General features: G+C 42.9%; 1 protein-coding gene across 1 annotated transcript in view; it reads left to right on the forward strand.

The window, feature by feature from the left end:
* The first annotated feature begins 4,010 nt into the window (after window positions 1–4,010).
* The window catches only part of olfm2a (olfactomedin 2a), a 43,795-nt gene continuing 30,142 nt past the window's right edge, over window positions 4,011–17,663 (forward strand). Inside the window, exon 1 of the mRNA XM_070981197.1 lies at window positions 4,011–4,547. Coding sequence (XP_070837298.1) covers window positions 4,491–4,547 — 57 coding nt within the window. The 5' untranslated portion in view covers window positions 4,011–4,490. The remainder of the gene's footprint in view (window positions 4,548–17,663) is intronic.

Below are 17,663 nucleotides of genomic sequence, written 5' to 3' on the forward strand. Positions count from 1 at the left end.
GAATGTGTGTGTGTGTGTGTGTGTGTGTGTGTGTGTGTGTGTGTGTGTGTGTGTGTGTGTGTGTGTGTGTACTAGGTGGCTTCACTTGAAAGCTGGGCCTCTTGGCAGACCATGTCTATGTATCTGCCAGTCTGTGTCTCCCCTCATTTCTTCATGTTGCTGTGAGTCTGTCTGGGGCAGCGCTTCGCCATTGTTTTGTTTTGATTCAGTGACATGAGCAGACCGCCGTGCACTTCATCGAGATGATGATTGATGATGTTTGCTGAATTACGGTGAGGCGTGCACATGACGCATGGCGGGGCCCTCGTCGCAGAAACCCCAACTGAACCTGAGTTGTCCTTGCCCTGGTTGCCTTGGTTACGTGCAGGTAGTAAAGTGAGACAGTCCAAGAGAGGGTGTGAAAAGCCATGTTTAATTCCATCTTCAGGCAGCCATTGAGGATTTCACACTTTTCTGTCTGGGCACTCGGGCGAGCATTGCTATGGCAACTGAGCACTCTTAACCTTCTGACCCAATGGCTGGTTGAGCTTTGCCACCACTAACTTCTGTATTTCCCAATAATGTCCGAATGAAAATACATTAGGCTTTCCCTCATCTGTATGAAAAAAAAGAGCACTTATCTGACAGGAAGAGCTTTTTAAAATGGACATTTTAGGTCTAAGAGTAACAGCTTCTGATAAATCCTGCCATGAATGGAGGTCCACGTTGATCATGTGACATCCTGGAAATCTGTGTTTTTAGACTTAATGTCTAGTTTACAATAACTTTCCATTAGTGACGTGGAGAGACAAACTCGGCAGACGGGTGAGTGTGTGTTGTGGCAGTCCATTTGGCTATACAAAGACAATAAGCTTCTGGGACTGCAGAATGGGGGGTTTCATGCTGTTTACATGGGCATTGATTAGACATTCACTGGGAAGCATGACTCTCAAATGTGAGTTGCAGGCTGTTGTAATGTTTGCACAAGATTTTTGTGTTTGCTTCTGTATTATGTTTGCACGAGTGTCAGGGTTAGCGCTTCTCCGTCTGTGTATTTATTGACATGTTGATGTTGTAGTGAAGTGTGTTTGTGTGTGACAGACTGCCTGTGTGTGTATTAATCAGTGAGTATTAGATTTAAGCCAAAGAATGACAGCTCCATCAGCTTAACATTATCCTGTGTGCCCGTTGGACTACCTAATGTAGATTCAACATTCTGGATACTTTCAGGAAGCATATGGTTTTTCAGTCCTATTGCATAATAACTCAGCTGCGACAGCGGCCGTAACATTATGAAGATCAATAATAACCACAAGCTCTGTTATAGGACAGACTGCAATGTTTGCTTGATAGATCGAGCAACTCATGCTCTCCAGCTTCATAAAATCCAGTTAGTACATCTGTGTCATGATCTTCAATCTAGTCACTCACTGGGCCTATCTACCTGTCTGAAATTCACTACCACCATGAACAAAACACTAAGCTCCTCTTTGTGCTCCTCTGCTCGACTGCAGTTAATTCTCACGATGTGTTAAAATGTTTTTTTTTACTTTCCACTTATTTGAAGACGATCAGTTCCTGGATATTGAAAATCTGTATAATGGTGCAATGCAATGATGTAAGTCCCATCTAAACAGCTGTGTTTTAATGCTGAAGAAACATAACTTTGAGAGAGTGCCTGTAAGCAGTCAGAGACAAATAGTAAAGCATGCACACACGCACACACACACATGCACAGAGAGAAGCACCGAGCTGCTGGTAGTTGTTAAATTTAGTCCTCGGGCCACTTCAAAATGGCAAGTATGTTGCAGCATCGGCTCCAATATTTTAGCAACACGCTCACACAGTGAAACGGTCAAAAAACCAAAATTCAGTGAGTAACATAAACTATGAAGAGATGATGAAGAGTGAAAAGACTGGGAAAATGTAAAAATTGGTGATTTTGGTGCCACATCTGCTTAAAAAGCACAGTCACATTCAGAGAGAGAGAGAGAGAGAGAGAGAGAGAGAGAGAGAGAGAGAGAGAGAGAGAGAGAGAGAGAATGCCTCCCTGAGAGGATCCACCCTGAAGGCCTGTTTTCTCCTTTCTTTTGGCCTTCTTTGAATGACTCAGCGATAAAAAAAAATAAATAAATAAGAAATGCTGCATCTTTTACATACATTGCTTTATGCTTTGTTTGCATTACCTCAGAAACATTCCCCCAGTTCCCTCAATGCCCTTGGTCTCTAAAGTGCAACAGGGGATGGAGATGGAAGAGAGCAACTGGGACAAGGGAGGAGTCTGTTAGTACAGTGTATTTCCTCAGCATGACCATTAAACACACTGGCCCTCTGACCCCATGCAATGACTCAACGTCACTTTTACTCATCCTGGCAGCCTTGGGCTTCTCTATTATTCTCAGCTTCATGCTGTACTCTTTGCATCTGAGGCAAATTCAGGATGGTACAATAAAATAGAATAATTGCAGTGAAAACAGTGCAGAAAAGCAGGAATAATTCTTGCTTTCTTCTCTCTTTCCTTCTTCCTCATACACCACCCCTCCCTTGCTTCTTTTCAGCAACTTATTTCACCTCCTTGTGGTTTTTCCTGCTGTGAAAATAAAGGGGTGTGCACCATGCCACTGAGGGCAGCAGCAGGGGCGGAGAAAGTCAACCCTCTGCTGAACCATACAAGGGCAGAGTCTGATCTAAAATCCTTTCTGAATGTGTTATGAACTAATCCCACTGCTCGAGGTGCTAAAAGCCACAAAGAACTGGAGCCACAGTGTTTTGTTTTTCAGGAAAAGATTTTATTGAATTACACCAGCAAATAAATACAATATAAATGACCTTTGAGGGGAAAAAGAAAATGATGAGTAGTGAAAATAATAAACCTTGCATAGAAGCAACAGGAACCCTCCAGTCCAGTATGTCCCAGCGTGTGATTTGTCACTGTCTCCCATCTGCTCTCATTATATTCATTCCTTAAAGATAAACTCAAAAAAAACTTTCACCTATCACTTTTGTCTCCTACCTGTATGTTATGCAAAACCAGAATTCAGCTACTTTTAAACTACCCAGAAAACACTTCAATCCCATTAAGTTCCATCTGTCACTTCTTTCTCAATCTGCACAGGCCATTTCTGTTGAAATCATGGCACATTCTGTTGGCTGTATGGTGCTTAATCTCTTTGAATTTGTTACAAGTAAAATGGAGTGGGAGGGCTCAACACACTCCTCCCAGCAACAGTGTCTTTTTTATGTTCTGTCTTCGTGGTTTCAGCTTTTTCAACACTGGTCAGTCATTTAAGTGACATGTTGAGAATTTGAGTTTTGCACACAGCCTGTCAAAAAAATAAAATAAAATAAAATAAAATAAAATAAAATAAAATAAAATAAAATAAAATAAAATAAAAGCAGTGGGAATTGCAGGACTTCACTATCCAATCACTGTGCCACATTTCACATGAGACACAATATAAAGATGTAAGCATACAGAGGTTGTGTCCACAGCCATTGACAACCTCAAGGGGTCTGGGACATAGTTGTGCCAAGCCATCATTTAATTATCTCTTTTTGTTAAAAGCATCTATTATCATCGTTGTAATCTGGGCAAGAATAATCTTTTCCATTTCCCTAAACCCCACGGAATCCCTCCATTTTGGCATCTTCTAATTGGATATGCATCAGCGGTGAATTGATGGTGTCAATGTAGATCTGACAGTCACCATCTCCATCTTTTATAATGCACGCAGTTAATTCACAATTATAAGCAGGACAACATTATCAATGTCAGCGAAATGTCAGATCTTTCTTGAGGTATCTGTCAATGTGGTGGGCAAATTTTGTGGAGCAAAAGGCACTGCCTCTGCAAGGTATCTATCTATCTATCTATCTATCTATCTATCTATCTATCTATCTATCTATCTATCTATCTATCTATCTATCTATCTATCTATCTATCTATCTATCTATCTATCTATCTATCTTAGTTGTATCTTGAGTCACTGGAGCAGGAATACTGTCAGTGCAAGCAGGGCTCTCTCTCATACACGCACACACACGCACGGCCAAGCTTGGCTGCGTCAAAGAGTGGTACTTCTTTGCCTGGGCTCCTTGCACATAGATGTGCTGCTCCTAGCGTCGGCACCTTGCAAGCACAGCAGTCACCTTCCAACCTCTGCGACTCTCCTCCGCTCTTCTCGCTCAGTCGCAGATATTTTGCAGGACGGAGGGGACCGCTGACTGTCCTCTTCGCCCGATTACAGCATCTGTGGAATTCTCCACACTGGGAGATTGGAGCTTTTGCTTTCGCCACCCGCAAAAGAGTCTACTTCACAAAAGACAGAGACGGGTCGCTTTACTGAGCCAGAGAGGGCTGCCGTGCGTCCTGGTGATGAGGTTGGTGGCGCACAGCCGACACAGCATTAAAGGAATCCCTCTGTATCTGAAGAAACCGCCCCAGTAAGGGACAAGAACGAGGGGGAGCTGCAGGAACTGGTGTCGGCTCGGACGCTATCATTTCGACTAGGATGCATCTCTTCAGTGCAATGTTTCTACTTGTGATGTTAGCTGTCATGCCCTGTGAGGTAAGGACTCCGGCACAAACGCTTGCACGCCATTAGTGAGCATTGTTCAAAAGTTCCTAAAGCAGTGCCGATCGCCTGTATAGGAATTGTTAAATATGCGTAATTTAAGAACCAACGCCTGCAATAAGGGCGGTATCACAGTTTAAGGGGAGGGAAATACAATGTTAAGTCAGTGCGAAGACTGTTTGCATGTGGCAGCATTAAACAGGAGAATTGCTATTGTTCTGAAGGTATGCAACCTGATGAGAAGCACTGACGCGAAGGTAGAAAGTTGAGGGAAGATGTGACAATAAGCAGAGATGTAGTTGATGGTAAATCCGCCTGAACTCGATTCACTTCCCCGCAATTGAACTCTCACATTTTACGACATAAATCATGCTGTGAAATATAAAATAAAGCACAATGAGCGGAATAAATGATGGTTGCATTACGAGGACGTTGTCTTAAGGGGGAAAGTAAAACAGCAGATGCGGTTGCTGCCCTGGAGGTCGTTGTTTACACACCTTTCTATCTACCTCTACATCGCTGATGGAGAGGTCCAGGGGCTCCCCGTGAAGCACTGTAGCGCTGATGAAGCTGAAGAGACCGAGCAGTGAACGGCAACGCTGACCGTTTGTTTACACGATCTATGTGTGATCTGTGGCTGTGAATACAAGCCGTGCGTAATTAGTAGTGTATCAGACAAGAGCCAGCAAACGGTTGTAGATTCTGGAGATGTGTGATGCGTGTGTGAGTGTGTGGCGTGCTGTAGTGCATGACACTCGAGAAAAGACGTGTCCCTTTGGTAAAAATGACGAGCTTTGATGTGACAGTTGTAAATTGAAGTGAAGGTCGGTAAATTATTTGACCCAGAAAAGCTTTCAGTCAAAGCTGGAGCTTTTGAACTTGCGGGGCTTCAGCTGGTCAGCACGCAGTGTTGAGCGTAACCCATGACAGCTTAGAAAGTGTAAGGTCTGCTGATAATGTAGCTACAATCTGTCTGTTACTTAGGAGTGTAGAAAAGGGCATGAATATTGGACAGCGCCGTTTCGCACCTTTAGCTCCATGCGGCATTATATTCAGGACCAGGGACAGCGCCGTGTCGCGCCTTCGGTTAAAAACAGCAGTCTGAGTCAATTTAGCACCATAGACAGCGCCTCCTCCCACGTTGGCGGTGAGTATCACCATTTGGCGAAGGCCACCAGACACCACCAGGGCCTCACGAAAGCAACACTAAATATAAAATCTGCAAGGGAGATAAACAAATGGAACAGCAATGAATATATGAACAATGTATTGTTCATGAAAGGGACATTAGAGATGAAAAATAGCAGTGAGTGAGATCCAGGGTGGTCCCTCATGCGACGCAGAGACAAACTATTCTTCTTTTGGGATCCTGTGTTTAAGACTTCCATGGGCCCCGTTGTTTATTCTCTAAGGCCCTTGAACAATGCAGTTTGCTGCAGCTAGTACATGTTTTGGAGTTGGTGAACTTTACAGGAAGCAAGGCCACTGCCTGTGAATAAGTACTGTCACTCTGTTCAAATTATATGTGGCCCACTGCTGCAAACTCTCAGACTAAAATATCACTTGTGCTAACAATTATGCTGTAACATGGAGACGCAGTAAAGGCCATAAGTTGCAGGGTACATTAGTGTTTTACATGTCATGTCTACAGGGCAGGTGGACATTGCAGTTGACCTTTAACAGAAGTAGAAGCTATGGTGTGTTTTTAGTCTACAGGAGGTACGCTGCATGAACAGGCTGTCCATACACCTGTGTGTTGGGTTCAAAGCATAACATGTACAGCACAGATGGTATCTGAGGAAAACAAATTGATTTCATTTTGAGTGGTATAAAACAAGGTGCAGGAGTTTCCAGGCTTCTAACTTAAAATTGAACACATCCCTGGCTGCCGACTACCACAAAATATACCATGAAGATGTGTTCATGCACCTCTTTAACCTCCTTTAAATTAAATTAATTATTACGTTTCCTGCTGCTTGATAACTAATTTAACAACAATTGAATTTTAGCTGACTTCTAATCTAATCTAATAACTAATTCTAACCCCTCAAGTAAAAGTCTGAATCACACAACTTGTCTATCCTGCTAACATTAACACAGTGCCATGAATGTTCTTCAATAAATGAAGAGGAATAAATGTCACTGTGAAACACTTGCGAATCTGACACTGTAAATGTAGCTGATGACTTACTATCATATCTCAAGCGCTTCTTCAGTGGGTTCATACTGTAATTGGCCTTGGGGGACAATTTGTTGTAAGTGTTTACATTAAATATTTAAAGGTCTGAAGGAAAATATGATGCCACCCGTCTCCTTGAGATTGCACGGCAACATAAAGAATTGATGACTTTTTGCGTATCTACTGCAATGAGGGTAACACTCACACCAGTGGAGAGACATCCACGAATTTTCATCCATATTCTCAGCACAGGCCTGTATGAAATATTTAGAGGGCTGTAATGAGACAGATGCACGTGTTCATTCACTGCATGTGTTTGTTAAGTACTCATAAAGCTCAGGGGTCCCTATGTTACTGATACAGATGGGCACCTGCTTGACCTTGGCACAGATATCTTGCTATGGTGTGTACATCAAGCCACGCATGACAGGTCACACTTACACAAACACTTATGTGTCTGTGTAAGTGCATTCATGCGTGTGTGTGTGTGTGTGTGTGTGTGTGTGTGTGTGTGTGTGTGTGTGTGTGTGTGTGTGTGTGTGTGTGTGTGTGTGTGTGTGTGTGTGTGTACGTACGTGTGGGTGTGTGCATTTGTAAGTAATGCATGTTCTATACACCCATAGACTGTATAGTATATTGCAGCTGTATTGTATTTCCTCTTTAACAGGGCAGTCTTATTGCTGCAGATCTAAGCAAGACCAATTTTAAAAAGTGACTTTTTCTAAATGTATTCACAATATCTAAAATATCCATTTTGAATTCACCTTGTTTATTGTATATGATTTTGGCAAATAGTTTCCACATATACAGCATGCTATGTGAAAATGAGATGCATGTCATCAGTCAGGACATAGAAACTATATGGCATAGCATGGATTATAAGAAATTTTCTGTGAAACTCAGCATCTGTTTCATTACTCTGGTTATTATTAACAGCTTAATACTGATTGCTCAGACTGTAGATTTAGTGCAACAGCAGAAAATCTAATGCACGGTGTAATTTATCATAAATAGAAGATGCTCTGTTTACTGTGTGTAGATTTGGACTTAATGTGTGAACTATGAGATGATCAGACAAATAAGGAGCACAAGAAAAGTCAGTGTGAATGGCTTTATATCACAAATAAGGTAATTTTGAATTTGGTTAGTGACAGTTGCCCTGAATCTTCATGAATAAATATAACTTCTTGCTAAAAACAAAGACCTTGAATAATATCAGGTACTTGTTTCCTGATCACAAATATGATTGTTCCATGAGTATTTCTGTCTAACCGTCAAACTGATTTAAAAAGCTTGCTGGAGCCTGACTGAGGAGAAAGGTAATATTGTTCAAGGGGACAAAAGATTTCATTGTTTCATTTTCTGCAGCTGTTCAATTTCTGCTTAAGATGTCGAGAATAAAGATTGTTTCATGTACTTGAAAGATTCACATTCAGGTTTGGAGGCAAACATTTTTTTTTTTTGTTGGGGTCCCACTAGAGCAAGAGAGTGCAAGGGGAATATAGTTGTTGGTTTAAGATGTCTGGTCTCGAAGAGTCCCAACACAAGCATGGTTGAGAGTGATGGAGAGTGAAGTGAACGCTTACTTTGGTGTTTTTCTGTTCAAACACCAAGTGCAGTGGGGGGAAAAAACCTAATTGCTTGCCATTCTCAAAGAGGGAGACAGAAGCCTGTGTAAGCAATTGGCTAGATTTTTCAGTAATTTACTTGATCCTTTCTCTCACCAGGGATCACGATAAACAATCAGTCCGAACAGGCTACCATTTAGGACCTTGTTAAGTTGTGTTTCCTCATCCTAGATTGGTGTGATGATTGCACCAGAAACTCTCCCAGCCGGGGTCGATTTATAGCTAAAAGACAAGTCCTCTAAAGGAACAGGCACTTGTAAATCACGTTGCTGTTTAAAACATCATTTGGCACAATTTAGTTTATTTACACTGAGCTAATTATACAGTACTTTAGTGGTGTAATATAAGTGTCACTAAATTCAGATGGTTTTATTAGCACAAATGAAAAGGTAGTTATGATAATGCCATACTAAGAAGACTGTCCTGGCTTTATGGCAGTATTATTAACACCATATATATGGCCTGACACAAAACAAGCGAAGGCAAAGTGATGCAGCAACTAGCTGACCTAATGCTAACGCTATCTGCAATGTCTCTACATGTGAGGACAACAAGGACAGACCTCAGCTCAATCGGAGTCAGGCAGGACAAACAGCTGGGGTTGGCTAATGTCCAATCGAGACAGCTTTAAACAGTCCACCGACCTGGCAGTGACCCTCTGGCCAAAAATCTCTTTTCCTGGTGCCAGTCCAATGAGAGCAAAGCAGCATGATCACAATAAAAGCCCTCCCCCAGACATGAATATAATGGAGTGACTTGTGGTAAATGTCTGTCCTTGTCCCCACGCCAAAAGCATATTACCCAGCAGTCTTACCTAAACATTGAAGCTTGTCAAACCTTGTAAAATACACTTTACAAAAAAATTTTGCCTGTGCCATTATTATCAGTGAGCCTACCTGTTAAAGGCTTTTAGAAATATTGAGGAACAAGCCCGTACACCTGGATGACTGTCAAATAGGAACAGAGATGTGAGTCTACGCTTCCCAAGAGGAAGGACACTATGGTAGCAGGCTGGACAGAGTGTGCTCTGCCAAGCTGCAGCCTAACCTCCACACAGAGAATTAAACCAATGAAAAGCTGCAGGAGCAGGGGTGTAAATCTGCCAGCGAGAGACAAAGACACACACTGAACTGTTAAAATCACCTCGCTATGCTACAACAGGTCCAGAGGTTGTCTGAACGACACTGACGCACAAGCCCATGGAAGGTCAAACGGCAACACACACACAACTTCAAAACTAATTTGAGAACATTGCATGTTTTGCATGCAGTTCACATAGCATTCATTTTCTCATTTAGTAATGTTAGGTAGACTATATACCAATGATAATATGAGCCACGTTTTCTTGATAAATGTCAATTATATTCAAGCTTAGTGTAACATTTGTGTGTTTCTTGCACTGTAAAATAAGATAACCCACATGACCTAATTTCTGTCTTGCCTGTCAGTCACTAACAATCATGTCTAGCACTATGTGGGCGAGTCCACCTTCATGCACTCCCCATTAATATACAGAGGTGCTGCTTCACAATCAGCCACACATAATGAGGTTGCATTATGCTTGATTCGGGGCTGCTTGAAGAGATTGAATAGTATGTGCTTGTGTCATGACTGATTAGGGCAGAGCTCGAATCAGTGCACAATAATGATGCCACATTGTGTGAGTCAGAATCGTACCACTGTAAAGAGATTTGTTTCATAAAAGAGATACGACTTAAGAAAGGGGGCCGGAGCACAGAGAGCTATTGAGCCTTTGTGCTGTCCGCTGTTCACTCTCTCATCTTAATGTTTGATGTGCTTTCATGTAGCCTGCTGCTTCATCATCAGAGCCATGTGTGTGTGTATGTGTTTGCAGGGACAAATAATCTGTACACAGAGTGACATTGTGGGGACCCTCTGGGAACAACTTTTGATCTTCAAAAGGTTAACCATTTATTTTTGGGGTAAGACTTTATTTTAAGGTTAAGGTTCACTGTTTATGGTTTGGAGCTGAAGTAAGTCAACGCTGTGTAATTTCCTCACGAGTGTGTGTCTGTATGGTAGATCGAGGGGTGGTTAGCATGTGAGTTTTTTAATGGACTGGAAGGTTTGTGTGCCTGCGTGAGTGGTTTGGTTTTTGATGACGACGTACCTGTTTCTGGGTCAGTTTTCTAAATGCGGTTCTAAATGACTCACACAGGGGTGATATTAGCGTGTGATGATTGCAGCGAGCTTTTTTTGCGGTGCGAACCAGGGCGAAATGGGTGACTGATTTTACTGCCTTAGATGAGGCACGAAGGCAGGCAGCGGGCTGTGTGGTAATTGGTTAACAGATGGACCGCCAGGTAGAGAAGCATGTGAGGTCATTGGCCCGACTGTCAGACTAACACTGTGTCCCTGTCATGGTCGGCCCCTGAGGTAGAGAGAGTGTGTCAGCATTGGCTTACCTTTTCAACTGGAGTGCCCTTTATGTATGTGTACATTTGCAAACACACGTGACCTCCCTGACACAAAACTGTGATCTTAGCTCCACACAGCACATTAAAAAACAAACAAACAAACAAAAAAAACCAGCTGCAGGCTATAATACTGTCTATGACGTATTATTGGTATTCATATCAGCCCTTTCTAGCATTGTAGAATAAATGTCACAATGCCCCTCAGTCCCCACTGATTGACACTCCTACAGAGGAAACCTGATCGTTTGTTATGTTTATTTTAAGCTTTGAAATTGTTGAGTAGGTGGGCTATTTAACTGCCATCTGCATGGGACCTCTCCTGTTGCAACAGTGGGAATTTAAGTATTTTGCACATCAAAGAGCAAGGGATACTCTCACTTCAAACTAGGATTGTCAAAGTCAGATTGGAAAGTTTGATAACCTTGGTAATTTGTCCATGTTCTAAATGACCACTTCCTCATGCAGAGCTACAGACTGACCACTACTTATGCTCCAGGGTCGTACGGACTCTGAATGACCTCTGATGCTGTTTTCTGTCTTGTTGAAAACCCAGCGGCCTGTTGGCCTAAAATGACCATTAACAATCCCATGGACTGAGCTGGCTGACTCTAGGGCAGCTCATAATCGTCATTAGAAAGGTCTTTAAGGTCTTTTGGGATTGAGGACTAAATACTGTTGGTAGAGCTTTCTCATTTATACAGACATGGTTAACCTGGCAGCTAACCAGCAGCCAGCTGTATACTCTGGGACTGATTACTTTTTTTATACATGCAGGATGAAGGAAAAGTCGATTTACATGTGTCCCCTGAGCCCGCAGTGTCCCTTTTTGACCCTAATTCTCTCTTCCAGACAATTTCACAATGACTGACTGATGCAACAATCATTTCTCAAAATATTAAGTGCACTCATATAATGTATAGGATGTCATTTGTATGCTTGCTATCAATGGTGTATGGAAGGATCAGCCTGACTGGTGGGAAGAATATCATCCCTATATCGCATTCCCTCTCCCACTTTCTCTCTTTCCTTCTGTGTGAGTGTGCTGGAGGGTGCAGGACTCCCAGAGGTTTATGTCTGTGACTCTAAGCAAGAGTGACATTTCTCTGACAACACCCAGAACAGGCACACGCATGCACGCGCACACACGCACACACGCACTCTCTTTCGCACACACATTTTCTTTGTCTCCCTGTCTCCCTCCCCTTTGCTGTCTAGTTCACAAACATGTCAGCCATGGGATCCACAATAGGCAAAGAGCCAAACAACGCATTGAATCGATACCCACAAACATGCCTGTAGTATGAGTGACAGACGCCAATTAGAGCACAGATATGCTTGGTCATCTGGTCAGTGCTGGACATGTTGCCACCACTAATAAGGGTAACAACGCATGCTAGCCTAGTAACTGCCACCATGGGACACCATGGGATAATTTTTTTGTCCAAGTGCTCTTTTTTGCATTGCAGTAGGCACCTCCTGACCAGTTTTCTGTACGACCTTGCTTTCCCCTGCTCGATGAATCTTTTATGAGCCTGGCAATGTGGGTTTCTGTGTAGAAGATTGGAATATAAATATGGCTGTTGCGCCTAGAGCTCCTCTTCCCGCTCTGATACAAAAGCTTTCATAAGACTGAGCAGATTGGGCAAGCTGCTACTTGAACGGTGCTCTTCACATCTCTTCGCTGTTATCGGAGGACACACATCCCATATCAGAGAGTGTTATGCATTCTCAAACGTCAGACAGATTCTGCCTCCACCTGCTTGATCACATGGCCGGACAACATACCACTCTCCCAGGAAATCTTGTTTCCTTCAAAAAGGCTTGGTTTTTATGTCCGATTCTTTGTCAGAGATTTTACACAGCGTAGATGTCTCTTCGAAAAGCCCCAGTAAATTGCAGATTTCTCACACACATGTTATGGAGTTGAGAGTTGTAGCGGCAACTGACACTGAATGAGGGGATAACAAAGTAAATCTTGGTTGAACTCCTCAGACTGTTCTGCAGCTCTTTCTCTCTTTCTACCTCTCTCTCTGTCTTTTATCTCTTTTTCCCTCCCTCTCCTCTTATTTCACATGATCTTTGCCACCTCTATTCCAGAGAATCATCTCCTCACCGCCATGTATGAGTGTGGCAGCATTGCCTCCTATGTTGAAAGCTAACTCAATTGCAAGGCTTTCATTTTGGGGAACGAAGGATGAGAGCTATGTGGCGCGTCAGAAGCGGGTGGCAAGAGGAACCATTTAATCGATGTGTTTTCCGCGTGGCACTGTCACAGCCACTCAGTAGGACCATTGATGAGGGAGGCTCTCTCTGACTGCGCCAAGGCTTAAAGGCTCCAGTCAGGGAGGCGTGGGAGCCCAGCAGCTACCAGACACTGCTGCATATCAAGCAGGCTGGCAGGGCTGCGCTCTGCAGCCCCACGGTGAGCAGGAAAGAGAGGTCCTTTGTTAGAGATACACTACATGTAGGAGAGGGGAGATAACAAGATGCTCCAGAAGAAGGAACACCAGCTTACATTACATTATGTCGCCTGGTTCTAAACCCCTGGGATTTCTCCAAGTCTACAAAACACACACAGACAGCGTAGTGTGCAACACTGGATGTGAATGCCACATCTGGAAGGAGTCACAGAGACTGTCATACATACATATTCTGTTAATTAGGAGCTGACTATCACATTAAAGAAAAAGTAGAATGGAATTACATCTCTAGCATTGATGACATTTACTGAAAGAAATTTGATCTAGCTTTGATGGATTACACAAAATTGGAGGGAAATGATGTAACGCGCTGACTTTTTCATTAATTTTTCATAGATCAGAAGGCTTGGATTTAGATAAGCGTTTTAGTCGAAAGGAACTTTTCTTAAAATGAGCCCTGTGTATTCAGCAGTACCATGAATCCATTGCTCGCTAGATCCATTTGATTATTTGGAGCATAGGAACAAACAAACAAAGCATGCTTTTGGATCAATGGCCTTGAGCCTGCCCTGAAGTTTTCAGTCTACAACATTTATTCACTTTCTCTTTTCAGTAATCTGCAGCCTCAGACAGACAGACAGACAGACAGACAGACAGACAGACAGACAGACAGACAGACAGACAGACAGACAGACAGACTGTACAAAGAGCACAATGTATTTCTGCTATACTCTAATGAAAGCATCCATTTGCCTATCTAGTCCCTAAGTAATACGCTTGGCAGTGGGTATGCATATGTGCATCAGATTGATGTTAAAGCTGCTGTATTATATTAAAAAGGTTTTACTGTATGTGCCTTGCAAATAAACACCTCACACACACTGTCGACAGATGCTGTGAACTTAAGATGCTGTGGTGATCGGGGTAGGTGGGCAGTGTCAGAGCACAAAGTGAGAGGATGTGGTCTGGATTTGAATTAGTGCCCAGTGGAGTAGCCGAGCAGGGCAGCATCGCTGGGTAGTGAAGAAAGAGAGAAAGAGGAAAAGACAGAGTGGAGTAGCTGGAAATGAAAATTGGAGATTGCGGGCAGGAGAAATAGACAGAGAGAGTGCCTTCCGACTGTGCCTGCAGGGTTATTATCTCTCCCATCCTAACCAAAAGGAGAATAATAATTAGAGGCCTATCACTCCATCACCATGATTTTATTCCCCTCACTGGCACTGACACTCCTTGCAGATTGTCCTTAATTAGCTCCACATTGCTTAATCAATACGGCTGTGACCATGACAAAACAATGGCATGAGCATCCTGTCGCTTTGGCAAGAGAGAGACCGGAAGCAGCGGGAAGAAAGGATGAAGCGTTGACAGACAAGATGAGAGAAGAAAATGATCTAGAATGGCATTTCAGTGGGAGGGGAAGAAGAAACGTCATGCTCTGATAAAAACCTGCTCTCATGATGATTAGAGCCTGCACTTGCTTATCTACTATACTGAGTTTGTGTGCATGCAGATGTGAAGCTACAGTAAAGCTGTCTGCATCTCTCTGCGTCACAGAGTGAGAAAAGGACGCAGGTTGAAGACAGCTCATATGATGCATCTATGATAGCCCTATCATGTCAGGCCATGCTATAGTATTGGATCTAATGCAGTAATCCTTGTTATATTTTTTAGCAGAAGAGCTGAGTGCTTCAGCCACACTAATGGTGATGTGATGAATAGGTATTCAGCAGAGGTCTCTCTCTTTAAGCCTTAGTGCCTCAGGCTACTGGCCCTCTCAGGCCCCGCTCTCATCTCCTTACTCCTCTCAGTGAAAGTAACAGCATGCAGTGAGCTGGTGCGGGGATCTTCAGAGAAGAGTACCTCTCACTTGTCAGGCACATTTTTCTACTTGGTATGTTCTGGATCGATATCTGCAGCTGCCGTGCTTAAATCTGTGTTGATCTTACCCAAACAGCCCTGAACAACACTATTAAATGTGAACAGTGAGACTCGGCTCAAACTGATTTGTACCTCTGCATAATATTAGATACTTTAGAATAGATTTACGCCGTGAAGCAAGTGTGTGGGTACAATCTGTTGATGCAGGAAAGTGCCATTAAATGGAGAGCATCAAGAGGAAATTAAAAATTGTCAGATTATTACTACAAGGGACAAGAGCATAGAGTCCTCCTTATACATAAGCCTTTGCTTTTCAAATTGACACAAACACACAGTTCTTGTGCAGAGGTGGGCTCTTGCATTGGTGTCATTACAATTTTAAATTAGTGATTTAATCTGTGGGTGTCAGAATGGTTTACCCTCTCAAAATCATTATTAAAGGATATTTGTGTCATCCTAATCTCCTATGCTCCGAGGTTGCATCTTATTTTGGATGCGTTCGTGTCCATTTCACCCAAGGCAATCAGGCAATAGTCAACAATGATACGTCCCAGGAGGATTGAGCTGTGGAGCCGCAGACTGCTGTGTCTTAAAGACAGAAAATAAAAATATTTATGTTAACGATTGGGAAAGGAAGCGCGTCCTTAAGGGAAAAATCATCTCCCATTCCCTCCTTGTGCTGCATGGAATATTAATGCAAGGGATGGCCTTTCTGATATCATATCTCCCAGGCTGCACTCACAAATATCATCATTAAGCACCATAGATCTGCGTCGTGCTCAGAGTGAAAAGCGCGCCGCTCAACATCCTGCATTAACTGGAATCCTGCAGACAAAGACGCAGACATCCTGTTTATATAAACCCACACGGCGGCTGTTTGTCTGTGTATAACCCACACGTAAACTCACATATTCCCAAGCACACACGCATCCCACAGTGGAATCCACATTTTGGTAGGAGAGCTGAATTGAGATAGTAATGCAGGACATGTCAGTACATTGCCGTGTACCTGCTGAATATTGCATCTGTTGCTGAGAGAGCCAGCCTGATGATCCAGCGCAACCCCCTGTGGTGAAGCACCAGGCTCTATGGCCACGCTTCACCATTACGGCCTACCTCTCCTCCTTCCTCCCACCAGCAACTTCCCACTCATAATACTCCTCATCTCACACTCGGCTAACAGCACAGGATATTACCCCTTTATAATAGTCAATGTACCCTCTCCTTTCTGCTCTGTTTACTCATTTTCTCCCATTGATATTTTCCTGTTTGTTTGTTTGTTTGTTTAATCACTGAATGGATCGGTGGCTCCTCGTTTTGAGATTCAGCTGAGATTTCGCAGATTACATGGCTGGAATCATCAGCAAGGTGTTGGGGGGAAGGTATAAGCAAAGCAAGCTAACACAAGACTGTTTATTTATACTAATAATTCTTTCTACTCTTTCCACAAGCAAGGCAAAACGCCATAAAAGCGCACAGTGACAAGCTAATTTGTTTATCTACAAGTTTCTCCTATCCATTTTGGCCTGTAACTCCATGTGGCTGTAAATGTAATATTCAGTTAGGGGCTGTTTTGGGATTTCTCTCCGCTGCACACTGTGCCTGTGTTGTACTAATAATGTGTCCCTAATTAAATGTTACAGCTTCTCTGAGCATTAATGACCTGAAGACAGAGGATACCAATGGAGGCTTCAGTGTGAGCTCTGACAAAGAAGCTGGACACAACACTGCAGGCTGGTTCTGTCATTTCGTTGTGAATATACAGTTATAGCTGATGGGTTCTGCTCATTGTTCGTCCTGACCATGTCGAACGCAGAGCGTTGAGATTTATTTATTTTTTTCACAATTGGCTGCTGAAAACTCTCAGTCAACCAGATTGTAATTGGCAGGACCTCACCACTTCTCTCTGGTCCTGTTAGTTTCGCTGTTGCCGACGTGGCAGAAAACAGACAAGATGTAAATTCATCACCTCAGGGAGTTTCAAATGCATCACCATCCTTTTCTCTCTTTTTCGGTTTCTCTCGCTGTCTCTTCCTCCCTCTCTCTCTCTCTGCCTCTCCTAAACATCACAGTCTCTTCAATAACCTTTTTGTCTATCTCATGTGTTATTCTGTGGCTTATTTTCCCCTTTTGAAAACTACCACAGTGATAAGCTAATCATGGCGATACCTCGACTCTGTCACTGCGTGATATTTGTAAACAGAGACCAAATGAGAAAAAGCAGACACTTTGTTCACTGTTTGCCTCTTTAGTCTAACAATTTAACAAGGCACTAGGTGCATGGCATCTAAGATTGGCTCTCAGCTCCTCCGCAGATATAGATGAATACATCATTGATGAAACAAAGCACTTTGCCAGAACAGTAATAAGACCATGGAATGGCACTCAACTCCAGCAGGGCAGATTCAAAAATGCTCTCAGCAGCAAAAGTAATATTCTTCATAGAGGCCTAATATAGATTTGTAATATAAGCATGCCAAATATATTGGTCTTTACCAGTTGTGCTGTCTAAAACTGAGCTGCTATGAAAGCTGCTAAAATATGTGTTAGCCAGCATTCTGCGGAAG

The sequence above is a fragment of the Chaetodon trifascialis genome, chromosome 15 (assembly GCF_039877785.1).
Source record: "Chaetodon trifascialis isolate fChaTrf1 chromosome 15, fChaTrf1.hap1, whole genome shotgun sequence".
NCBI classification, from domain to species: domain Eukaryota; kingdom Metazoa; phylum Chordata; class Actinopteri; order Chaetodontiformes; family Chaetodontidae; genus Chaetodon; species Chaetodon trifascialis.